At 39.8% G+C, this 25,919-nt stretch overlaps 1 protein-coding gene across 1 annotated transcript; it reads right to left on the minus strand.

Annotated features, from left to right (window-relative positions):
• Positions 1 to 5,686: 5,686 nt before the first annotated feature.
• Positions 5,687 to 24,532, minus strand: LOC121522288 (lactase-phlorizin hydrolase-like). Its single transcript, XM_041806487.1, has 17 exons — positions 23,926 to 24,532; positions 21,495 to 21,559; positions 19,768 to 19,851; positions 18,970 to 19,063; positions 17,041 to 17,119; positions 15,568 to 16,264; positions 14,825 to 15,473; positions 13,141 to 14,694; positions 12,686 to 12,954; positions 12,262 to 12,552; positions 10,232 to 10,430; positions 9,666 to 9,856; positions 9,363 to 9,469; positions 7,043 to 7,174; positions 6,686 to 6,909; positions 6,320 to 6,550; positions 5,687 to 6,165 (listed from the first exon to the last, which is right to left on the minus strand). Exons 1-17 carry the CDS (start codon positions 24,431 to 24,433, stop codon positions 5,831 to 5,833), a joined length of 5,709 nt encoding a protein of 1,902 aa, XP_041662421.1. The 5' UTR covers positions 24,434 to 24,532; the 3' UTR covers positions 5,687 to 5,830.
• Between the last annotated feature and the right edge of the window lie 1,387 nt (positions 24,533 to 25,919).

Below are 25,919 nucleotides of genomic sequence, written 5' to 3' on the forward strand. Positions count from 1 at the left end.
CTCCCCACAATACCTTACAACAAGTGAAGACATCCTTGTGGATTGTCTTTACATTGAGATAGGTGTGTGGTTTGCCACTTCAATTCAAAGGAGACATGTTGCTGTTTTAATGTGAGTTATAGGGAACAGGATGAAATACACTCTTTAATCTCTCAGGACACTTTAGATTAGTGTTGCCTTTACCCAATAGACATCATTTGACCATTTTTCTCAGATTTAAAACTGCAGGAAAAAACTGATGCTTTTCCATGGATGTCTGCAGCAGGATTTCTGAGTATATTGTGTTTTGTTTGATGGCTGTGGTTTGGGTATGACAGTGGGATCTCTATGATGTATCTTCATGGGGCCCATACTTCCTGTCTTTGTCCCTGAATACAACATTGCAATATTTAAATGCAGTAACTCTTACACGTGTTAATTGCATGCTGCCACTGCTGCTGACAATACACTTTAATAATTGAATTACACAGCTGAAGTTGATGCGCTGCATGTAGTCTGTCATATTTTATTCACTGCACATACTGTATGCAGTTATTTTAATTCATAACAACAAGTATGCTGCTCACCTCCTCGGTCAGATTAGCAGTGTGCTCATACATGTGCAAGTCATCAAACTTTGATACAGGCTAATCAAGCTGACCTGAAAACATTTCATGAAACTCTGAGCAGACGTGTTTTCCTCCCAGCCTGACTCCTACCCCATCCTGACAGCAACCAGGGCTTCACTTATTGATCAGACCCCTTGTTGATCAGAGCTGTTGAGCAGCGTGTGGAGGAGAGCATGCAGAACAGACTCCCACCGCGCACTAATGTGTACATCCTGTTGAGAAGACGGGTCACCCTGGAGACCAGGCGTAGGTATCCTAGCAGGAGAGCAGAGGAGATGCTTATTTGTCCTGTGAGCCGCCTGTCAGGGAGAACTGTTTGTGTGGATCGTGTTATTGAGTGGCAGAAACATGTAGGAGCATGTCTGAACACCTTCTCCAGGCTGTGACGGTTTAATACACGGAGGTTGCTGGAGCAGCAAAGGCCTACAGATGTGGGATTCTTCACTGGATAATTCACAGACTAAAAATAACAAGAGAATATGAATTTCAAACCAGTCTTTTTTTTGTTAAAGTCAAACCCTTACAATAAAGTAAAGTACAACAAAAAATTTTGGATGTAGTAAGGAAATATTCCCTCACTATGTGCTACTGACCAGAATGGCAAGCCAAACTACAGGCCAGTTTTCTAAAACTGACAAGAAGAATGAACCTCCTCTTTCTTCCACTTAGTTTTATATTTTGGCTGTGGCTAGATGACAGCCTCGACTCAGAGCAAAACACATGAAAGCCCACTTGGCTGGAGGTTTTTTTTTTGCAAACTCCAAGTGGGCTTTCATGTGTTTTGCACTGAGGAGAGGCTGCCATCTAGCCATTCTGCCATAAGCCCAGATCAGTGGAAGGCTGCACTGATGATTGTCCTGGAACTTTTTTTTATCATCTCCACACAGGATCTCTGGAGCTCAGTCAGAGTGACCACCAGGTTCTTGGTCACCTCTCTTACTAAGGCCGTTCTCCTCTGATTGCTCAGTTTGGCCAGGCGACCAGCTCTTGGAAGACTCCTGGTTGTGCTGAACTTCCATTTGAAAATGATTGAGGCCACTGGGACCTTGGGAACCTTCAGTGCTGCAGAACTTTTGCAGCCTTCCCCAGATCTGTACCTTGCAAAAATCTCTTAGCTTTGACCTCCTTTGACCTCACATGTTGATTTTTGCTCTGATACTCATTGTCAGCTGTGAGGCCTTCTATAGGGAGGTGTATGCCTTTCACACTCATGTCCAACTAATTTAATTTACCACAGGTGGACTCCAACCAGGGTGTAGAAACATCTCAGCATCAGTCAAGAGAAATGGAAGGGGCATGAGCAACATTTCAAGTATCTGTATGTCAAATTGACATTTCAGTTTTTGATTTTAAATACTCATAAAATGATGTTTTTTCAACTGTAGCATCAGGCTGCAACATAAGAAAACTGAAAAAGTGAAGAGGGTCTGAATACTTTGTGAATGCACTGTAAATATCCAGCACTACTTGCTAAGAGGTTAACAGTGCTAATCTACATATTTCTCTTGGCCAGGTGCAACTTAAACAAATTTCAAAAATATGCTCAGTCATTTTGACAAGGTCTGTTAGTGTAAAAAGTTTACCCCCCTGCCTCCCCTTCATCAAGGTGACTATGCTTTATACACATATTTTAAGGAAATTCTGAAAGTGTTTCTCTGAAACCTTTAGCTTTAAGTCATCTTTTTTGTCTACATGTAAATGACTCATGACTTTTTGATTTATTAATTGGTGAGATTGAAGCATGCTGCTTCATGCCAAATGCAAAAACTGTAATTTTATCTACTCTCTGTTATGCTTAAGACTCAAGTCAATTTTCTGACCACTTATTTAATTCCTAAGAAAATCTGCTCTCTTTGATGTTAAACATTACATTTTATTTGTTTATACCAATAGCAAGAAAGTGGAGAGAAACAAGTGCTTCATCATCAGAGATAGTTTGTGCTTTTTATCAGATCAGACAGTAACACCCAGCATTAATTCCTTTCTTCTTGGCAGTTTTGGTCTAAGAAATATTCCACTAATTAAACAAACACGACTCTTTCAGCCCAGCCAGTATCTGTATTTTAACTGTTGAGAGTAGAGTCTTGCTCTAGCCCTCATGGATCCATTTTCTGCTAAGCTGTGTAAGACGCACTTTTACAAGCCTGGGTTGCTTAAAATAACCTGATATGATTGGTTGTAGACTGCACAGTGGTGCAGGAGCTTGCATTGTTGCAAGACGGTTCCTGGTTTGAATCTCGGCCAGGACTTTTCTGTGCAGAGTTTGCATGTTCTCCCCATGCATGCGTTGGTTCTCTCCGGCTTTCCCCCACAGATCATTTAGATTAATTGGTGGATCTAAATTGGCTGTAGATGTGAGTGCGAGTGTCTGGTTGTTTGTCTCTGCATGTCAGCCCTGCGACTGACTGGCAACCAGTCCAGGATGTACCCTGGCTTGGGCGTAGTCCCCCCACGACGCCAAACAAGATAAGCAGTATAGAAAATGGATGGATGCTTGGTTATGGCTTCAACACAATAGATGCATGATTATAGTGTCTTTACCTTTCAGGAGAACTCTGTATTTATGGATCCAAGTAGAATTCAAATATCAAATATAAATCATTACAAGTAAAAGCAAGAATAGTCTATTATCTCCTAATCCAGGGGTGTCCAAACTATGGCCTGAGAGCAAAATGCAGATGGTCAATTTTTGATTGGCCATTGTAAATACCAAAATAAAATGAAATCTGGCCCACATTGGAAAATGAAGCTTATGGCTGCCTGTATTGCACTTCTTAATTTCAGCCAAGGTTGTCTATAAGGGGGATAGATGGAAGAGCTTGCAACATTTTTTTTTTTATCATTCCATGCCGTTTAATACAGACTTTAAAATCAACAAAATAAGTGGGCAAAAGTGGCATAAATAGGTTAATGGGGGAAAAGAATTGAAAACGCATGTAAAAAGGGACAAAAGTTGTTGAAAAGGAGCTAAAAGGTTTAATTTAAAGGGCAAAAAGTAGCAAAAATGTCTTAAAAGTGGCAGAGTGACAAAAGTGGTAAAAAAGCTGCAAAGTTAGTTACAAATTGGTTAAAATAGATGAAGTAGGATTAAAAAGAGGCAAAAATAAGTTAAATGCATAATCACTAAGCATATCTTAAGCATATCTTAACCAACATATTTTGATGCTATTTTATTCATTCTTGGCTCCTTATTTACATTGATAATTCACTTCTTAATAACCAGAGCTATTTTTAGACATTACCTGTTTTTTTTTTTCAAAACAGAACAAACAATGAATGGAAAATGGAAAACCTGGGCACCAGCTGGCAAAGCAGGCACCAATGTGCCGAGCCTACACTGGCCACAGGTACAATCCTGATTCCAGTCCGGTTTGATGCATACTTTCTCTCCCCAATATTTCCAGACTGTCTTCAGCTTTTCCACCAAAAGGCAAAAAGCTCCTAAAAATAACCTTTAAAAAAAGCACCTTACTTCCACTCTATGATTAATTCACTCTTGTGTTAGCTTTTACTCCAGTTAAATCTGACATTTAGAAATGCCAAAGTCTCTGTGGTGCAGCAGCTGCAGCCTCACAGCCACCATGGTTACAAAATGTTATTCACTGGCGCCACCAAGAGGACATCCATTGTAAGTGACATACAGATACAGAATTTATTTCTCTGAATAAATATTGGAAACAGCAGTGATCACTTTGGCTTTATACCAGTGTACAGAGGCTCTTTTAATGTGGTAAGAATGATATTAAACAGAGACTGGTGTTACTGTGTATCTGTGATGCTGATATAATATTGTGTCATTAGGACAAAGGAGTGTTTGGTTCCTGCTCTGTATGGCCACACCTGTCAATAAGTGGATTCAGTTCTTGATTCAGACCCATTGTCACGGGTGTATAAGATCAAATGCAGTCTCCATTTGCAAACATTTGTGACACTAAAAGAGTTGTTCTGAAGAGTTCATTGACTTAAAGCGTGGCACTGTGATGGATGCCACTTTTGGGATCAGATGGTTCATAAAATTTCATCCCTGCTGGATATTTCACAGCTAACTGTAAGTGATAGTATTAGAAAGTGGAAGTGTTAAGGAACAACAGCAACTCAGCCATGAAAGTAGAAGAAATCACAGAGCTGGGTCAAAAACTGCTAAGTAGCACGGTGCGTAAAAGTCACCAACACTCTGCTGGTGAAGAACTTCCACTGGCATTAATGTGAGCACAAAAACTGTGCAGAAGAAGCTTCTTAAATGGGTTTCCGTGGCTGAGCAGCCACACACAAGCTCCACATCACCAAGTCCAACGCAAAGTGTCAGATGGAGTGCTGTAAAGCACACTGACACTGGACTGTAGTCAGATGGGTGAGTCTGGGTTTGGTGGATGACGGGAGAATGTTACCTGCCTGACTGCATTGTGCCATATCAGAAGTTTGGTGGAGGAGGGATAATGGTATGGGGCTGTTTATCAGGGTTTGGGCTAGGCCCCTTCTCTCCAGTGAAGGCCAATCTTAATGCTTCAGCCTACCAAGACATTTTGGGCAATGCTATGCTTCCAACTTTGTGGCTACAGTTTGGGGAATGCCTTTTTCTATTACAACACAACTGTGCCCCAGTGCACAAAGCAAGGACAATGAAGACATGGTTTGATAAGTTTGGTGACGAAGAACTCGACTGGCCCACACAGAGCCTTCATCTCAACTCAACTGAGCACCTTTGTGATCAACTGGATTGGGTAGGCCTTCTTGTCCAAAATCAGTGCCTCAGAATGACTGGGCACAAATTCCCACAAAAGCACTCCAAAATCTTGTGGAAGCTTCCAAGAAGCTGTAAAAGGGGGGCCAACTCCATATTAAATATCATTACAGTTCCTGTAGGAGTAATGGTCAGGCAACCAAATACTTTTGTCCTTCTCTTCTAATGATGCATTAAATGAACATTTAAAACACTTTAGTCCATGTTCTTGAATAGTTTTTTATTAGAAAACAGCAAGATTTGAATGTTTACATTTCTCAGCTCTTAAAATGATGCCATACATTTCAAGTTTATCAATCATGATATGAACAGGCCTATCATAAGCTGCAGTTTTAGATTGTTTAGATTTAAATATAAGTGAATTTCCCCCAAACCTTGGTACATCTGATACTTTATTGTTGTAAAATTCAATATGTATTGGGTTTAAAGCTGCCAAAAACATGACTAGTTATTAAGATTTCCCTCCCCTCTTAAACTATCATCAGAATCTCTGCATCTTTACAGACTCCACTGCTGCTTTCTTTAACTGTTTCTTTGTTTTCCTGAGCACATAAAAAACACAGAGGATAAAAAATACAGCCAAAAGAAGAAATGAAAAGAGGACATTAAGAGCCACTTCAGCATCATAAGGGGAAAGCTCCAGACCCAAAAATCCCACCTCAAATGCCGGCAGAGTAGGGGGAGCTGTTGGTAAAGTGACTTCTAGTGTGGTCTTAGGATGAGAGGTTGTCTTTGAAGGGCCCTCTGGTGTTGTCTTAATATGGATAGTTGTTGGTGAAGGGCCCTCTGGTGTGGTTGTCATCGGGGCGCTCGTAGCTGTTTAAAAAAATCAGTGATTTACTTTTTTTGGTTGGATTCTCAGTTTCTATTTTGCATGATCTAAAAGATCTAAAAACTAGTAAAAGTATTCCCTCATAGGTCTAACAATCAATGCATTATTTCTGGCTTATTGGACTCAATATGATTTTACCTTCAGGGTTCAGACAATCATGGGGCCCAAGAGCCGGGTCTGGGAAACCATTGCAGGTGATGATGGAGGCGTAGCGAGAGGCTGAGTTTTTAGGGATGCGAGGAAGGTTTGGATCAGAGCGGTTCACATAGAAAAGCCCAAACCGCTCCGAATAACCAGCAGCCCACTCAAAGTTGTCCATCAAAGACCAGGCTGTGTATCCTTTCAGGTCTACTCCATCTAAAACTAGTGCTGAACAATTAATGGAAAAGGATAATTAGTGCTTCTTTAAGTCCATTAAAAAGTGTACATTTAAACAGCAGTAGAGCAAAATATTCAAAGGGATAAAGTTCACTTTCTCATCAAAGGAAATATAATCTCTGGTACCTTTCAGAGCTTGGTTAATGTACTGCTCATAGTAATGCTTCCTGTGGATGTCATTCAGGTCGACTGCTCCTCGTTCTGAGATGCCATTCTCTGTCACATACACCGGTGGGTTTCCGTACTCATTCTTGATAAACGCCAGGAGTTTCCTAAATCCAAATGGAGTGATCTTAAGCCAGAAGGAGCCTGACTCGATCCAGGTGCGGTCGTGGGTGGTCCCAGTGCCCCTGAATCATGGATTGAATTTTTAAAAAGTGAGAAACAAAGTCTGGCTTCAGCTAGTTGGTCTAATTCCTTCTTCTGTCACAGAACTTCAGTTCAGCTACTGTATGATGTCATTTCTTTCATTTCCAAACCTACCTGTCACCTTCATAATCCTGCTGGTTTCCCAAATCTACGGGGTATGACAGAACTGTGCAGTAGTGGTTTAAGCCAAAGTAATCATGAGTCCCTTTGATCCTCTGGATTTCCTCAGGAGTGAACTCAGGAAGCCTGTTCAAGAAAGCAAAATTCTTCTTAAAAATCCAATCACAACTTTCTCTTTAATCTGAGGCATTCACCTCTGACTTTAGTTCATACTTTTTTCTTTCATAAACTTTTTGTCAGTAAATGAAATTGAATGAATTGACCTTCATTCTGTTGATCTATTGAAAAATATGTGCAGTTTGTGCACTGAAATATCCACATTAATCAAAAATTTGACTCCTCATTTATATACATATATTTAGTTGAGTATTTAACTGCCTCTAATATTTCCAAAGTCTTACAAAGTCATAATTTTCTATACCTTTAATGGGCCAAGTCTTGTCCTGGCAGCCACCATTAGAAATATTTATCCATTTTCTACACCATTCTTTCCCAAAGTCTGGGTCCGGACCCACACTTGGGTCATGGGAGATTATTTCTGGGGTCACCAAATGAGTTTTCAGAAATCTTTGCTACAGTATTTAATGGGACATTTATGTCTGCAATACACATCATTGCCACCCTATAACACCCACCCTCTCCACAAAAAATCAAGTGTATAGCGTTTGTTCAGGCAGGCCATGGATTTGAGCGCTGCCACATAATCGAGATCAGCTGATCTCACAAATCCTCATCAATACAACAAGGCTCTACCAGCCACTGGATGGCAAAAGGGCTAAGGTCAGGACAGGAAGTCAGCTATCCTTAGTTTAACTCGGTACATAAATACAAAATAAGACAAAAAAACATTTCAAATGCAAGTAATAGAATTTCAAAATGTGACAAAAATGAAGTTTAAGGGCCTGTATCCATAGCTAATGTTTTTAGCAATGGCAGTGTTTATTTATGATCTAAAACAAATGTAGTCTAGTGTTCTGAATGCTAAGTTTCATGGACAGAAAAAGCATCCTCAGCTTCAGCAGTTTTTGTTGCTGTGCTTGAAGCATTCTCAGTTGAAAACAGTTCAGCTTTTGGAACTGCACTGTGCTCATCAACATCACAACTTCCTCATCACCCAATCAAAATCAAGAAGGGGTGAGACTTTGGCTAATAGCAAAAGAGAACCCGATTTGAATCCTCTTTCTTTGTCTTTTTTCAAGGGAAGTTTTCAGGTCCGCAGCTGCTGCCTGTGTCAGGACAGGATTCCTTTATATTGTCTGCATGTCTTCTGTGTGATATTTCCTTAAAATAGGGAAATATGAAGCAGCCTAATCGTGACTAACTTTAAAATTTCTTGCATCAATCATGATTTTAAAGAATGAAGCCATTTGATGGTATATATTTCTGTGATGCAGTTTTGATTAAAAGCCTCCTCAGTTAAACATGTAAGCACCACAAGCGGGTGGAGCTGAGCAGCGTTTCTCTACTTGCCATCTTTCTTACCTCCGCCAAGGGGGTTATGTAATCAGGTGGGTTCGTTAGTTTGTTAGCAACATAACTCAAAAAGTCATTGACGGATTTTCATGAAATTTTCAGGAAATGTCAGAAATGGCATACAGAAGAACTGACTAAATTTTGGGACTGATCCGGATAACTGTCTAGATCCAGGAATTTTTTAAAGGATTCTTTACTATTTGGAGATAGGGCTAATGGCCGAGGTCTGCACTGTTACCACTTCACACCAGGAGATGGCGGACATGAGTAACTTCAATCCCAGCAGCATGTTTTTGGTGTCTTTTTATTAAAAGTTTTGGAGTTTATAGAGTTTGAAAGACACACGCCTGTCCTAGGAGACGAGTTGAAGCGTAACAGAGAGAAAGACAGCGAATTGTAGCGAGAATATTCACAATGCTGGGAGGGATAGAGGAATATTCACCCTCTGCCATGACTTTCAGTGGTGAGACTGTCAGTGCATCTGTTGGCTAGGCAGGCAATGCTTCCGCCATGACAGTCCACACATAGCGAAGCTAATGCTTTGCATCACCATGATCCCACCTCCCCCGGGGAAGGAGTAATTAGCGAATTAGATTTTGGGAGTGATTTGGATTACTGTCTGGATCCAGGAATGTTTTTAAAGGATTCTTCTCTGTTGGGAGATAGGGCTAATGGCGGAGGTCTGCGCTCTCTGAGTGCTTTTCTAGGTTATCATTTTGATTGAGAGCCCCCTGGTGGTGGAGTTCAAATACTTTGTGACAAAGATGTGTACCATTAAAATATTATATGAAAAACAACATTCATTCCTAAGCACATAGAGGTGTAGAATAATTTAATTTACCGTGACTTAGAAAGACCTGCTGCAAGACTTCTGTCACGAATGATTGTTTTCATTATTTCAGGATAATCACCAATGAAGATGGGATTGGCAAACCAGCCGATGAAAAACTGTTAAAAAAAAGTAGATTGTCAGAATGCTGTGATTTTGATGCATGTCTTTGATACTATTGTGCATACATCATAGTGAACAAAAATAACAAATTCCACTTTCTCCAAAAAATCCATCTCTCAGCAAAACTAGGAAGGTAAATGGTAAACTATGCAGAGCACTACACCCTTCAGGTGTCACTGTGTGTTTGTTAACTTGTAAGTAGCGTCTGGCTGCATCCACGTCCTCTTGCTTGTATGGGTTCTTTGGCTCTGCCCAATCAGAATTAATGGTGATGGAGATCATGCCGCCCTGTTTTGCTCTGAAGTTGTCGTTGTAAAGGTGCCAAGCCTCAGCATGGGCCTTGATCAGGTTGTGAGCTGCAATGTACTGCTTGCCAATAATTCCTGAAGAAATCAAGAGATGATCAACATAGGTATATTGCATTATCATAGAAAGATTTTAAACACAGGACATGTTTAACAGATAGATAATAAGCCTTAAGCACAATGTTCAACAGTAGGGGAAGTATTTCTTTTTCTTTTCTAAACATGTATTGGTGACTAAAAGTAGACCCAAAACAGGGAATTATACTGTTTGAGGTTCAATGTACATGGAGGTATGTTTGATTTTGTAAGCCAAGTCAAGTAAAAAACAATGATTATAGATTGATATATCATAGATAATACTAACCAGTAAAGAAAGACAATGATCAACACTAAAATATTTTGAAAAAATGTGAAAAATAAAGTCGGCAACTCAGAAGTAATTTGATTGATCACCTGGAGCAAAGGTACCATATCCATAGCCAAGGTTGGCTACAATGTAGGGTTCGTTTAGAGTGATCCAGAACTTCACTTTGGTTCCTAATCGGCTGAATAAAACCTCTGCATAATCTCTGAATCTCTCAACAATGGTTTCGTTCTCCCAGCCCCCGACTCTCTGCAGAGCCAGCGGAAGGTCCCAGTGGTACAGGGTCACCTGTGAAACAGAGAAGAGGAAATTTGAGCTTAGGCTGCTGATCTGCTTAAAATGACACAAATTAGCATTTGTCACATATTTTAAGATATAGCAGATAGGCCTGAAGGGTCTGGGTCCCCCCCACTTGCACACATAGGCCACTTTTGCCGTTGGCATCACTGGGAGAAAACAGGCTTTCCTGACCTATACTTTCACTGATTATTTCTCGGTATTTGATTGCTATTTGACGTTTAAAATAGTCTTTCCCTTTGAAAAATGTGAAGAGCTTTTTGCTGTCATGTGAAATCTTCACCATCAGGGCATTACATGCTAAGTAGATTCGTAAAACTCGCACAGACCCTTGCACACCAAAATGTGACTTTGCTGGGCCACATTCCCTTCAGATCTAAAAGGGTCTGGCTGCAAACTGTACATTTCTGACGACCACTCTCACAGACCACTCATCTGAGACACGATACCTATCTCAGAAAGGAAGTGACATAATTTGCTGGTTCAACGTATTTCCTCTTTATTTTTCTTTCTTAAAATTCAACTGAATTCATAAACAAAGGCAATTTAATTCATGAAATAACCACATTACAAACGTGACTAAGAACCAAACAGAAAAAGATCAGAGGTCTAATCCAGAAATGAATTATGTACGGACCTTCTTTAAAAGAAGATACATGAATAGGGGCTCACTTTAGCTGTGTTAGCTTTAACTAAATCTAACATAGCTACTCTAGCTCTATGTAATAAATGTAACCACATAAGCCAATGTAGCTATGTTTGCTTCAGCTACATGAGCTTAAGCAAATGTAGCTGGGCTAACTTAGCTACACAGATAACATACCAACTTAGCTTACATAGCTGCTTTGTGACCTTAGCTTACATTAGCTATGTAGCTACTTTATCTATAGCCAAGTTAGCTTTAGCAATGTTAGCTTTAGGAAATAAGCTAAAACTAATTTAGCTAACCATGTAATATAAATACTAAGCCTATGTAATTGCTTTGTAGGCTTAGCTTAGATAATAAAGATATGTAGCTCATATATAAATGTTTTGTGATCTTAGCGTTAGCTCTGTTAGCTACATAGCTCCATTATCTATAGCTAAGCTTCAGCAATGTAGGCTTTAGCAAACATAGATAAAGCTAACTTAACTCCATAGAAAATGTAGCTATGTAGCTTACATAGCTGCTTCATCAGCTTAGCTTAACTTTTTGACTAGAAAAATCTGTTGATGTGTTTAAACACAATAGCACACTATAAGTGGTGAACATATTGGCAACCAATAAATTATCTATAAAAATCTTGATTTATAAGGTCCTCATGGATTATGGCAGCAAATAGCGGTACCAATAGCATTCCAAGGCAGAGCCATTGGTAGCCAGGGGCAACCAGGGCCCCCTGAGTCTAACTGACCCCTCTAAAATCCTTGAAATGATTGGCCAATTGCCTTGTCAGGCATTTATTTGCCATTTCTGCACAATTACTAAGCACCCACATTAGATTGGTTGTACTAACTTCAATATGCTCAAAGTGAGGTATGTGAAAGTCGCTCCACCATCCTTATACATTTCTCTATGTGGCCCTCAGTGCAAAAAGTTTGGACACCCTTACTATAAATAAACAGGCTGTCTACAATAGGTCTATGAATTGCAATTTTTCAGAGAAACAGTTGACAAAGTTCTTCAAAGTAAAGAGTTACCAGAGGATGGAGTGTTTTTAACATCTTGAATTAACAGAACCAGCTAAAATGACCTTGGCCCATCCAGAATTGTAACCCTGACACTGGGCCTGAGTACTACATACTATTGGTACTATTGGTCCTAAACAGCATTGCTACATACCTGAGGCTGAATATTGGCAGCTTCCAATGCATCCAGTAACCTATGATAGTAGTTCAGTCCAGCTTCATTGATGTGGTTGTTGGTGCCATCAGGGAGCACTCTGGGCCAGGATATGGAGAAGCGGTAGTGGGTCACCTTCAGTTTCTTTAACACTGCCACATCCTCATCAATCTTGTTGTAACTGTCACAGGCAATGTCAGCATTGTCACTGTTGGCTACTCTTAGTGGTGTATGAGCAAACTTATCCCAGATACTCAGTCCTTTTCCTTCTGCTCTCCAGCTCCCTTCAATCTGAAATGAAATATTATATCACAGAATTAGCCTCTTGCTTTGTGCTTATTCCCAGTGTTGATTAAGGATCTCCTAAAGCAACTTGCATAAGTTTAGTATGCCAATGAACAGTGAATTGATCAACGCTGCTTACCTGGTGAGCGGCACTGGCAGTGCTCCAGTTAAAATGATTAGGAAACTCTTCATAAAGCATCCTCTCATCATCTGGTATGGGGAAGCCATTGTTTTTTATAATTTGGTTGTACAAGTGAGCAGAGCGTTTGGGTGTCCTTGGCCGGTTTGGGTTCGTAAAGTCAACGTGGTGCAACCCAAATCCAACAGTGTATCCATGGAGCCACTCAAAGGAATCCATGAGGGATGTTGTTATGTATCCTCTCAGCTTTACACCATCAAGGTTATGGGCTGTGGACAAATAATAGGAAAGCAACAACATAAGGAAGGCAATTGAAAGTTTGGCATTTGTTGGGTCATCATCAATTTAACTACCTGACGATGACATGTCCACTATTTTTTGGCTTCAAACAGTTATATTAAAGACTAAACAAATTGTATTCCCCTAAGGGTTTAATGTCAAACATGAGCACTCACCTTTTAAAGCCTCATCAACATAGGTTTTATAAAAATCAACCCTATCTGTATCATCAACTGTAGGCACAGGGTGTGTGGCGACTCCATTCTCAGTGATGTAGATCTCAGGATCTCCATACTCTTCCTTGATCCAGTTTAGAAGTCTCCTCAAGCCCCATGCTACAGCTCTCTGTTGGCTAATTGCAGTAGTCGGTGAATCCCCTTCCTCTGCTTCTGTCAAGTCCTTGTCATATTGATAGGACTGAGGGGAAAGCCTAGCTGTTGAATGGCTTACAATCTTTGTAGTATAGTGATTAACACAGAACACATCAGCTGTTCCCATGATGAAAGTCTTTTCTGCTTCTGTGAAGGTCGGCAGTCTTGTCTCTGAGAGATCTTGGAGTTCACTTTTGTTTCCAACTTGCCACTTCATTGCATCAGGATAGTCACCATTCTTGAAAATGGGGTGTGCAAACCAACCCAGTTGGAACTGCAGAGCACGGTCAGCGGCCACCACTTCACGTGGGACATGAACATCTATCGGTTCAACCCAGTCAGCATTGAGGGCAATTGATACAAGACCACCTTGGGATTTGCGATATGTGTCATCATATGTGTGATAAGCCTTGGCGTGTGCCTTTATGAGGTTGTGTGCAACTCTGTAGGGAGCAATTCCTGGATTCTCAACATTTGGGGGCATATCCTCAAGTCCATATCCTCTCCATGCAATTGTTTGCGGCTGGTTGAACGTCATCCAGAATTTCACCCTGTCTCCAAAGGTGGCGAAGCAAAAGTCACAAAAGTCATTAAAAATGTCAATCATGTCTTCACTCTCCCAGCCACCAACATCTTGCAGAGCTTGAGGAAGGTCCCAGTGGTAGAGTGTCACCATTGGAGTGATGTTGTTTGCTAAGAGGCCGTCTATGAGTCTGTTGTAGTATTCAACACCTTTCTGGTTCAGGGATGTACGTCGACCATCGGGGAAGATTCTGGACCAAGACACGGAGAATCTGTAGGACTTCACCTGCAGAGCTCGAAGCATGTAGAGATCTTCATCAAGTCTGTTGTAGCTGTCACAGGCCACATTGCCATTAGCATTGTCAGGAATGCTTCCAGGTGTTTGAGTGAATGTATCCCAGATGCTTGGCCCTTTCCCATCAGCGTTCCATCCCCCTTCTACCTGGTAAGCTGAAGATGATACTCCCCAGCTGAAGCCGTCAGGGAAAGTGCCATAGTGGTAGAGTTTTCTTTGAAAATTGGTTTGGCTTGAAAATTTACCCCAAACAGTTTTGGCTTGGGATGGGACAGTTGAAGGTGGCATTGAGGTAACTTTGTTTGTCTTTACATTCTTCAGCTCTGGTGCAGAGAGAAACTGCTTTCTTGAGGCAAAACCATTTTTCTCAATGACACTGGAGTAGAAGTAGGCAGACTGCTTTGGTGTTCTTGGTCTGTCAGGCAGGTCAAAGTCAACGTGATGCAGTCCAAAACGTTCACTGTAGCCTTGTGGGCCTTCGAAGCCATCCATGAGCGACTGGACAGTAAACCGCTGCACATTTACACCATCCAAATGTATTGCTGTAGAAAAACCAAGGAAAAACTGTTATTCAACGCAACTCATTCAACCTTTTGCACAAGTATTTTGACGGTGTAAGCTACCAAAACAAGTGCAAAATATAGTGAGAAAGGGAAATATATTACAGTATACCTTTCAGAGCCTCATTGATGTAACTCTTTAGGTACTCGACTCGATGGACGTCATTGAGAGTTTCCCCAGTGTACTCAGAAGGCATTCCATTCCCGGTTATGTGGATGGGCACTTGGGTCGCATTTAAGTACTCTTCAGAAATATAGTTTAGTAGTTGTCGGAGTCCCCAAGGTGCAGAATAGATCCAATCAGAAGCTGTTGAGGTCCATGAGGGATCCACATGAGCCTGGAAGTCACCCACCCCTTGAGGACCTGGGGTACAGCCGCCAACACTGTTGTTGACCAGCCGGGACGTGTAGTGGTTCAATCCAAAAAAGTCAGCTGTTCCATTTATTCTCCTGCTCTCTTCAGCTGTGAAAGCAGGAAGTCTTGCAGGCTCTGATGAAGGGCACTCATTTCTTTTCTGCTCAATCTGAGTCTTGAGGGTTTCCGGATAATCTCCATTAACAAATATGGGATGTGCAAACCAGCCCAGCATGAACTGGAGGTAGCGGTCTGCTGCTAGTTCATCTTCAGGTTTGGAAGGGTCTTTGGGCTCTGCCCAGTCAGAGTTCAGAGCAATGCCTATTTTGCCTTCTTGTGCAAATCTGTATTTGTCATTGTAGACATGCCAGGCCTCTGCGTGAGACTTAAGTATATTGTGTGTGACCTGCAAAGCCAAAGTAGATGCACAGGTAAATGTAAGCTTGACAAAACAGTCTGTAATGTAATATGTAATGTAATGCTAAGACAACTGCTCTCACCTGATAGGAAGCAACCACATAGTCTTTAACCCCAGGAGCATGCTCACCAGTGCCATACCCAGCATGGCTCACCACCCATGGGCTACTGAATGTGTTCCAGGTCTTGACCCTGTCTCCAAACCTGGAGAAGCAGAAGTCTGCATAGTCCTTAAAGGCATCAACGATGGATGTATTAGTCCATCCACCGTTGTCCTGAAGTGCTTGGGGCAGATCCCAGTGGTAGAGAGTGACGACAGGCTGGATGCCAGACTCAATCAGAGCATTTATCAGCTTATCATAGTAGAAAGTCCCTTCCTCTGATTGGCTCTGGGGGTAGCCTGAGGGAAAGATTCGGGCCCAGGAGATGGAAAACTGGTACGTGTTGACATGAAGACCCCGCAGGAGGTAGACATCATAGTCCACCTTATTATAACTGTCACAGGCTAGATCAGCAGTCTGATTCTCATAAACCATGTTTTCATGACCGAAACGGTCCCAAATGGTTTCTCCTTTCCCATTTTCAGTCCAACCACCTTCGACTTTGAAGGACTCGCTGGACGTCGCCCATTGGAAGCCATCTGGAAAGGATTCATTCAGGAAGGCATCTCGCTCAGATGAGGTCATGGTGGCGAAGTTACTCCACGTCTTGCAATAGGTGGAACAGGATGAAGTTTCAGGTACGCCTGTGACTTTGTTTTGGTCACCTTGACTGGAATGACTAATAATACAAGGAGCGAGATGTTGAGAGTAAAACTGAATTGAAATACTTCAGTCCAAATTAATCAGATCTCATATGATTGGAAAGAACATTGGATGTGGATTTTAGCTGTCAAAAATTATTTTGTTTTCAAACAGTTGACTAAAATTACTTTTCTTTTTTGGTAAAAACCCTGCTGTAAAAACTATTGTATGCCCTGCCTTTACATGTGCTTACACCAAACACTGATTCGATAGCATAGCTCGCATTACAACGCATTAAGCTGTGTCTCATGCAGTCAAGATGACCTTTCCATCAATTTTGGAAACTCTGGTTATGTCTTTAATCATTGCTTCTCAACCTGGGCGTCCAGGTTTTCTTTTTTGGGGAGGGGTTGCATAGCTCTGTCTGCTCTACAGTTGCAATTTAAGATTTGCACATTTATTGGATAGTTTATGCAAAGTGTGTGCAAAGTGCAATGTATCACTTTTTTGTGTCATGATTGTGGGACTCACCACTTCTACACAAGTAGTAGGGCTCCAGGAAAAGCTGTCTTAAATTACTAGTTTTCTGACTATATTTTCCACCATTTCAAGTCACTAGAATTCATCCTTTTTATTCTTAAACTGCTTTAAAATCAACAAAATCATTTTTTAATATTGCTGTCCATGCTTCTTACTGTGGCATATCTGTTTCTTCAAAACTACTGTATATGATACAGACAAATGAAATAACTTTGCTAGCTATATATGTGAGTACATCTTGGTGATCCTGCAGGTCTGTATTTGGAGTATTACCTCTTCTGGATAGCATCAGCAGGGCGTAGCAAATCCACCATGTCAAATCCAAGAATATTTTGGGGTCCATCAGTCAGCACTGAAAATGTATCATGTAAAGTTAGTCATTTATCACAAATGCATTCTGTAGAGTTACCAAAAAAACAAAGGATTTAATTAGATAAATTCTATATAGGGTATTAAAAAAGTATCTGCATATAAGAAACAAATGTTGATCAGTAGGGATGGGAACCGAGCAGTGATAATTTTGGCAGCTGTTTTTAATTTTAGCAACTATTTTTTATTTTAGTCTTAGTTTTAGTCTTCTGATTCAATTTCTTTTAGTTTTAGTCAGGTTTTAGTAATTTTTACCCTTTTAGTTTCAGTCTAGTTTTAGTTGATGAAAACTCAAAAATATTTTAGTCTAGCTTTAGTCCATAAGAAGTCCTCACATTTAAGTCTTTACTTTTAGTCCAGGTCTAAAAGTAAAGACTGGTTAGTCTGGTACCAAATCACAGTAGTGTGTTCTATGCACCCTGTCTAACCTGGGGTCCCTGCTTTCTGCTTCTAAGAGGCAGAATAGCTATAGATGGTTTGTAATTTGACAGATTTACCCATAGTGGAGAAATATCTTGGATTTCTAATGTCCAACAAAGACTAAATTACGTTTTTGTCTAGTTTCAGTCATCTTGACAAAAACTAAACTTACTTTTGGTCAGTTTGATCACAGATCTTTCTTTGGTTAGTTTTAGTCTAGTTTTTTATCATGACAAAAAAGGCTGTCGACGAATAGTTTTAGGCATAGTTTTAGTAGACAAAATTAACACTGGAACCGAGAACTGGTTCCAGTTGGTTCAATCCAGCGACTTCATTTAAATTTATCTTAACAATTCCCTTATTGATGTCAAACTTCCACATGCCTTGAAGCAGTCAGCAAAACTAGCAAGAACAGAGAAGTCAGGGAAGTAAACATGGCGGACAGTGACGAAAACAGGCTAAAGCAGTCGCTTTATTTCTCTAAAAATTATGTGAACAGTGTTACGTGCAACGTCTGTCCAACAGTGATTTTATGCAAGGTGTAATGGTTGGTTGGTGGTTTTAGGTGGAGAGGCTAGCAGCATTAGCAGAAGCTCCAGGATAGCAGGTTGGCTTAGAAAAGCAACAAGAGGACAGTATGGGGATTTCCACACAGCACTTTATTCTACAAAACCGAATATAGACCATACAAAGCCCGGTCTCCATGGTGCCATAGTCACTAGTCATACATAAGCAGTAAAATATAGACATGATCTTCACCAACTCCTCATGTAGTTTTGGGAGTCCTCTTCACTGTTGTGCACATTCAAGGCAGCAGGAGAGAGCTACTTTCTGGTTCAAACACCATAAACATAGCGAGGGCTCCACCTTGTGACGCAGTTGGGCTCTAAAATGAAATTCTGACTGTTACAAAGGCATACATGTGTTTGCACAAGAACTGTTAATTTTGTACATGATTTTAATTTATCTTTATATGTCCGGAGATCTAGGATCCAGAGACTAGTTTATATCTATTTCAAAGTTTTATCTTTTAAAGAAATGAGCAGAACTATTCTATTCTAATTAAAGTTCAGAGCTTGAAGATCCAGAGAGCAGTTTGTTTAACGGAGACATTTCCAACAAAAACAAAAATTCATTTAGCTTGTTCTCCTCCCAGACACTTGATGTTTAACACTTTTAGTTATCTAAACTTTTAATTATAGCCAGTAATTTAAGTGTGCTTGTCATGAATGGTAACTAATGGTATTGATATCAATAAAATCGTATCATTTCCCATCCCTGTTCACCAATCTAAGTCACTTATCAAGATTGATGTCTATTTTTATAGGAAGGCAAATGACATTTGAGTTACTAACTCTCAGATAACTTGGTGTTTAAAGCTAACAAGCTAATATGATACACTTGTCATGTTACCTTTCACCATGTTTGTATCTGACAGGAATTGATAAGGAGAGCAGTTGTCGATGTTCACCTCATAGAAAAGAACAGGTTTTTCTTGACACTTGGCCTGCAAAAAAAAAGGTAGATACAAATGTTAAATATTAACATGCATGATGCCTGACACTGTAGGATGAGGGCAACTCACATGAATCCATTTTTATAAGTATTCTTTAGTTTTTTTTAGTTAGATTTACTTTACTACTACTCCACAATACTACTTTAGACTACTTCAGACTTTTTCTTTTCTACTCTCTACTTTATATTATTTCTTATTAATTAATTGACAGCTCTGATATATACCCTTTAAAATGGAAACTCTGAGCTTAAGAAGTGCACAAAATGCCTTTGTGGAGAAAGAATGAAAATGAACTTCCTCAACCTTACGATTTCATTGGGGGAGAACAGGATTGGTTGTCACACAGGTAGGTCATTACAGGGCACTGTGTCCCAAAATTTGATATGGAAATTTCCAGAATTGAAGCCTGGTTGTCATGATGTGTCAGAGTTTCCATAAACATCAATTACTTCTTTGTTTCAATAAATTGGAAAATGAAGGGATAAAAATTTCAAGCCAACACCTTAGTCCACAATTCAATGTAGGAATGACTGTTGATGAATGTTTTGATGATCAGCAATTCACACTAGAGTAAAAAGTGTGACAACCAACCCCTTCACTGCAAGGATATTGTGATTTAAAAAAAATGTTTTGTTTTAAATATTTTCTTGTGTAGATCAGGACTTTTATATTTTCTGTTAAACATTTCTACTCACCAATACATGTTGTAGTTCCTCAGCCAGCTCTTTTCCAGCGCTGCAGTCGTACCGAATCTTAATGGAGATGAAATCTGAATATTTCTGAAATACAGAAGCAGAAGAGATACAGGTGGATGTAGAATATTGCTTTGACCCAGCAGAAATAAAACTATTACAATCCCATTTCTAAAAATTTGTGGCGCTTTGTAAAATGTAAATAAAATGATGAAATGATTTGCAAATGTCATAAACCCATTTTTTTTTTTTTTTACAAGAGAACATAAACACCATATCAGATGTTGAAACTGGGTTATTTTAAAAGTTCATGAAAAATATTGGCTCATTTCAGATTTGGTAGCAGCAGCACATCTCAAAATGTAGGGACAGGGCCTTGTTTACCACTGTGTAGCATCTCCTCTTCTTTTGACCACAGTTGAAGTGAGGAGACCAGTTGCTGGACTTTTGGAAGAGGAACGTTGTCCCATTGTTGTCTGATGTAGGATTCTAGCTACTCAACAGTCCTGATTCTTCCTTGCTGGATTTTTCATTTTGTGTTGCTCCAAATGTTTTCTGTTGGTGAAAGGTCTGGACTGAAGGCAGGCCAGTTCAGCACCTGAACTCTTCTATTGTGAAGCCATGCTGTTGTGATGGATGTGGTATGTGGTTGTAGCATCGTCTCTCTGAAATAGTCAAGGCTTTCCTTGCAAGAGGCAATGTCTGGATAGGATCATTAAATTGCTCTAAAACCTCTACTTTTCAACACTGATAGTTCCTTTCCAGATGTGTGAGCTGCACTAATACAACCTTAAACCATCAGAGATGCAGATTTTTGAATTGTGCGCTGATAACAAGCTTGATAGTCCTTCTAGTTTTTAGTCAGCAGGACACTGCATCTGTTGTTCCAAAGATAATATCAGATTTTGGATTAATGTGACCACAGAACAGTTTTCCATTTTGCCTCCATCCATTTTAAATGATCTTTGGTCCAGAGAAGACATTGGTGTTTCTGGATCAAGTTTACTTCTTCTTAGCATGATACAGCATTGACATGCACTCTTGGATGCACAGTAATCTGTGTTTCTGAGCCAAAGCAGTGATTTCCATGCAGAATCATGTCTGTTTTTAATGCAGTCCCACTTTAGATCAAGAGCATTCAGTATTGACTTCCGGCCTTGTCTCTTGCACACAGAGATTTCTCCAGATTCTCTGAATCTTTTGATGATATTACGTACTGGTAGGACATTTAACGTTTTCACAACTTTAAATTGAGGAACATTTTTCCAAAATTTTCAACAATATTTTGATGCAGTTTTTTTCAGATAGGTGAGCCATTGCACATCTTTGTTTCAAAGAGACCTGACTTTTTGATAATGTTCCTTTTATATCCCCAGTCATGTGACCAACCTGTTGACAATTAATCTAATTCCAAATGCTCTTCCACCACAGCCCTTTGTTGCTCCATCCCTACATCTGTACCTTTAAATTTGAATTGAGCTCATATTTTTCATGAAATAGTAACAATTCTCAGTTTCAACATCTGATATGTTGTGTATGTTCTACCGGGAATAAAATATGGGTTGTAAGATTTGCAAATCATTGCATTCTGCTTTTATTTACATCTTAAACAGTGCCCCAACTTTATTGGAATCTAAGTGGTACATCAACAGCTTTAGCTTTTGGGAACATATTCCAGCAGTTTCCCCCCAGTTGTCTTGCTTATCTTACATATGACTGGATGATCTTACCAGCTGTTGAGTACCACAGATGATTGGTACTTTGCTGGCCTTCAGTCCCACTGATACTCCTCCACCTGAAACACGTGTTGTATTTATAAAGTTAATAACAGACACCTTTCTCCTTCTGTTTTATAGATAAACCACACTGTCACTGTCCTTTCCCTGCTTTCTCCAGTCCCTTATCATGACCTTCAGAACATGTGAGAAGCAGATATGGACATCATTATCATGCACAGTCATGTTTAGTGCACATCTAATAAAACAACAAAATGTAAATAAAAAAACAGAGGATGGCTACAATCAAAGATAAGACAGGCTTTCATAAAAAAGATATGAGCCTTCAAAGAAACAATGAGTTAAAATGTAAGAATCTTACACAAGAACTGACTGACAGAGTTTTATTAGTGCTCATATTTCATGTTGATACTGCAACCCTGTCATTCATAAACATTATGCAACATAGGAAATAATAATTCACATATGTTAAACAGGAAATTTAGAAACTTGCCACTATTCAAAATGTTCTACTATTGTAAAAATGTACTAACTGATGTGGGAAAACCTACATTTTAATTCTGCTGAGTCTACACAACAGATTCAAATCACACACAAAGGTGGTGTACTAAAGCAAGCAAATCAACATTTTGTAAACTTTTGGTAACATGCTGAATGAATCATATTTGATGCACAGTTGTTGAGACCTCTTTATTGTAAGTGTAATTTATTTTTTCCTAACAAACCTCATAAATAACACTGGGTACATGCTGTAACCATACAGAAAGCCTGCACCACATGACCTTTGTACAGCACATGCAAAAATGGCAAATGTTAATCAGTGATCCAATGTAATTTCTATTTTTAATGTTTCATTTTGTAATGAAAGTGTTTTGAAAATATATGTATCAAACATTCATCACACATTAACGCATGATGGTTGGGCACATTCTGCACATGACATGTACGCACGTGGACCAAATTGTTAGTACCCTTCTGTTAAAGAAAGAAAAACCCACAATGGTCACTGAAATAACTCGAACCTGACAAAAGTAATAAATGATTAAAATTTGTGGAAAATTAACTAATGAAAATCAAAAGTTGCTTTTGTGGTAATTTATTTTTTTTTTTTTTTTTTTTTTTTTTTTTTTGGTCTACTAAAGTGAAGTGAGTCCCTCCTGAATAATTTTGAAGTAAATTTTCATTGTAATGTGGTTAGGGTTGGGGTTAGCATAAAAGCCACCTTGTTACCAGAGAATTGCCACACAATTATGAGGAATTACTTGATAATTAATACATTACTTCTAGGTAACTACTCTCTTAATATTATTATATTTCAACATTATAACATGACAAAATGCCGACTTATTACTGTGTTTTTACTGGGTTGGCCTGGGAGCCAATTCTGGCCCTCAAGATCATATTATAATTTTATTGTAACTGGCCCATCAATATGAGGTCTGCAGATTTTCTCCAAAAATGTAAACTCAGTCTTCTTGATTTGAAATATTCTTGTTAAGTCATCAAAATGTGAAAAAGTAAAAATAATTAGATAATAAGTCAGGAACATGTATTTTGACCTTTAAAACTTATGATTTTGGATTTTATCTCATATATTAACTCTACAACTCATGATTTCATTTTTTATCTCGTATTTTTAACTTTAAAACTCATGAGTTTGAATTTTTAACTCATATTTTGACCATTTTGACTAATGAAACAGAATTTTATCCCATATGTTGACCTTAAAAATTGGCTACGTTTTTCTAACTCATGGTGAAAATGGGGTTGACAGTTTATGGGTGAATGTTGATCCTGTTAGACTCTAATTTTTGACACAAATTCAGAATCCGGCCCCTGCTGTGATTGAGTCTGACACCCCTGACTTTAAAAAATGAGGCTAGGCAAAACATTTAACCTTTAACTGTACAAAATGTAACATGGGTTATTTAAATTGAGCATTTACAGAGCAAAATTTAGGAAGCAGTAGCACACTTCAACGTGCTTCTTCTGGCGTTCCTGTCAATTCTAACTTGACCATCTCCTCCCCTTCTGTTCTTCTTCCACACCCCTCCCTCTCTCTCTCCCTCCTACTTTTCCTTTTTTTGTTCTCTCCTCCCATCTACTGGAGGTTTCTTGTGCCTGTGAGCAAAGTAGAGCTCCTATGAAACCTCCAAAATTGATGTCAGCTAGATTTTTGAACATCACCTAATCCAGAATCATCATTCTAATATCATTAAAACATAATAGTCAAATCTGAGCCTATTGATGTCATGGTTCATTTGAGTGATTTGAGTTTTTCAATGTTGTTTGAAGGGAATTTTCTCTTTTTAAATACACAAACACTGATGAAATGTTTTCCTTCACATACAAGATGCATAAAATCATTAGTCTGCAGCCAATGTTGTTATCCAGGTTATGACACAATGAATCACTGACTGCCTACCTCTCCCAGGAAACAGCTGATGATAGCTCTGGTAAACCCTGTTGTGTGCATCGAGAGCGTTTTGCAGCTCGGCATCCCTCAGCTCATCCAGGCTGCTCAGAGTCACCCAGTAGTGTGCCAACTCTCCAAACTGTCCAAACACAAACTCTGCATAATGCTGAAACATCCCCTGCACTTGCTCACTCTCCCAGCCTCCATACTTGGATCTCAAAGCTTCAGGCACAGCAGCTTCATGAAGGACGACCAGAGGCTCCAAACCCACATCCCGCAGCTGTTTGAGCAGAGTCTGATAACAGGAGACCACAGCATTCTGGGACTGGCTGGACAGACCTGTAGGAAGGATCTGAGTCCATGACAGAGGTACTTTGAAGTGAGTCACCCCTCTGCTCTGCAGGTACTCAAAGTACTGTTGAGATTCAGGAGGCAGAGCATGACTGCAGTCAAATGTGTCCAACAAAGCCCACTCTGAGGGGTTTCCACTTAGACCTTCCACTTCCTCACTGGTCATAGGACCTGCTAGGAACACTGCCTGGTGTGGATCCTCATGTTTCAGAGCCAAGCAGCCTAACGCAGAGATCAAACACAGAGAGACGAGTTTCCCCAGGGACGTCATATTGTCTGAGTGTGGGGGAAAGAATGAGTCATCACATGGCTGATCTTTTATAGTCCCATTCTTTACAAGCCTGAACTTTCAGAAGTTTCATAACTGACATGACTGTAAGCAAGGGTCACCTCAGCTGCAATACTTTATGGTGTTTTCTGCAAGACAACACAGCCTTGAAGGTGTCTGATAAAATGCATGAGGTCAAACGTGAGGGTAAGATTTATGATGCAGGCTTGAAAAACACTGCACACTGCTTTCCACATTATTAAGCAAATGACATTTTTCTCTTATTTTCCTATACATTATTGTAAATGAAAGAGTATTTTTCATGTCATCAGCCATTAGAGCATAATTCAAATGTTTTTGAACAAACCTCATAATGATAACTGTTATTTTTTTAAACAATAAAAACCTAAAAATGCACTGTTCCACATTATTAAGCACGACAGAGTTTTAAAACATTTTATTGGTTGTAAAGAAGTGAAAATGGTCATTTGTTGAATTTTCAGCATTAGGAGGTCATATTTACTGAAATCAGAAGTGATTTTAATCAAAAACATCTTAACAGGCCAAGTTGCATGTTAACATAGGAGTCCTTCTTTGATATCACCTTCACTATTCTTGCATCCATTGAACTTGTGAGTTTTTGGAGAGTTTCTGCATGAATTTCTTTGCAGGATGTCAGAATATCCTCCCAGAGCTGCTGTTTTGATGTGAACTGCCTCCCACCCTCCTAGATCTTTAGCTTGAGGATGCTCCAAAGGTCCTCAATAGGGTTGAGGGCAGGGGAGGATGGGGCCACACCATGAGTTTCTCTCCTTTTATGCCCATAGCAGCCAATGACACAGAGGTATTCTTTGCAGCTTGAGGTGGTGCATTGTCATGCATGAAGAAAATTTTGCTACAGAAGGCGCTGCTCTTCTTTTTGTACCATGGCAGAAAGTGGTCAGTCAGAAACTCTATATACTTTACCAAGGTATTTTTCACACCTTCAGGGACCCTAAAGGGACCTACCAGCTCTCTCCTCATGAATCCGGCCCAAAACATGACTCTGCCCCCTCCTTGCTGACGTCACAGCCTTGTTGGGACATGGTGGCCATCCACCAACCATCCACTACTCCTCCATCTGGACCATCCAGGGTTGCACAGTGCTCACCAGTCAACAAAATGAGTCTTCATGTATTTCTGGGCCCACTGCAACCGTTTCTGCTTGTGAGCATTGGATCAGGCAGCCAAATAGTAGGTTAATACATGACTGCAAGCCTCTGAAGGATCCTACACCTTGAAGTTGGTGGGACTCCAGAGGCACCAGCAGCTTCAAATACCTGTTTGTTGCTTTGTTATGGCATTCTAGCATCTGCTCTCTTAATCTGATTAATTTGTCCGTCAG

The sequence above is a fragment of the Cheilinus undulatus genome, linkage group 15 (genome assembly GCF_018320785.1).
Source record: "Cheilinus undulatus linkage group 15, ASM1832078v1, whole genome shotgun sequence".
NCBI classification, from domain to species: domain Eukaryota; kingdom Metazoa; phylum Chordata; class Actinopteri; order Labriformes; family Labridae; genus Cheilinus; species Cheilinus undulatus.

Coding starts and splice junctions, on each gene's coding strand:
- LOC121522288 (XM_041806487.1), bottom strand. CDS start 24,433: ATGACCAGTGAGGAAGTGGAAGGTCTAAGTGGAAACCCCTCAGAGTGG. Junction 12,955..13,140: donor TGTTGATGAGGCTTTAAAAG/GTGAGTGCTCAT, acceptor ATTTGTCCACAG/CCCATAACCTTGATGGTGTA. Junction 12,553..12,685: donor CTGCCAGTGCCGCTCACCAG/GTAAGCAGCGTT, acceptor ATTTCATTTCAG/ATTGAAGGGAGCTGGAGAGC.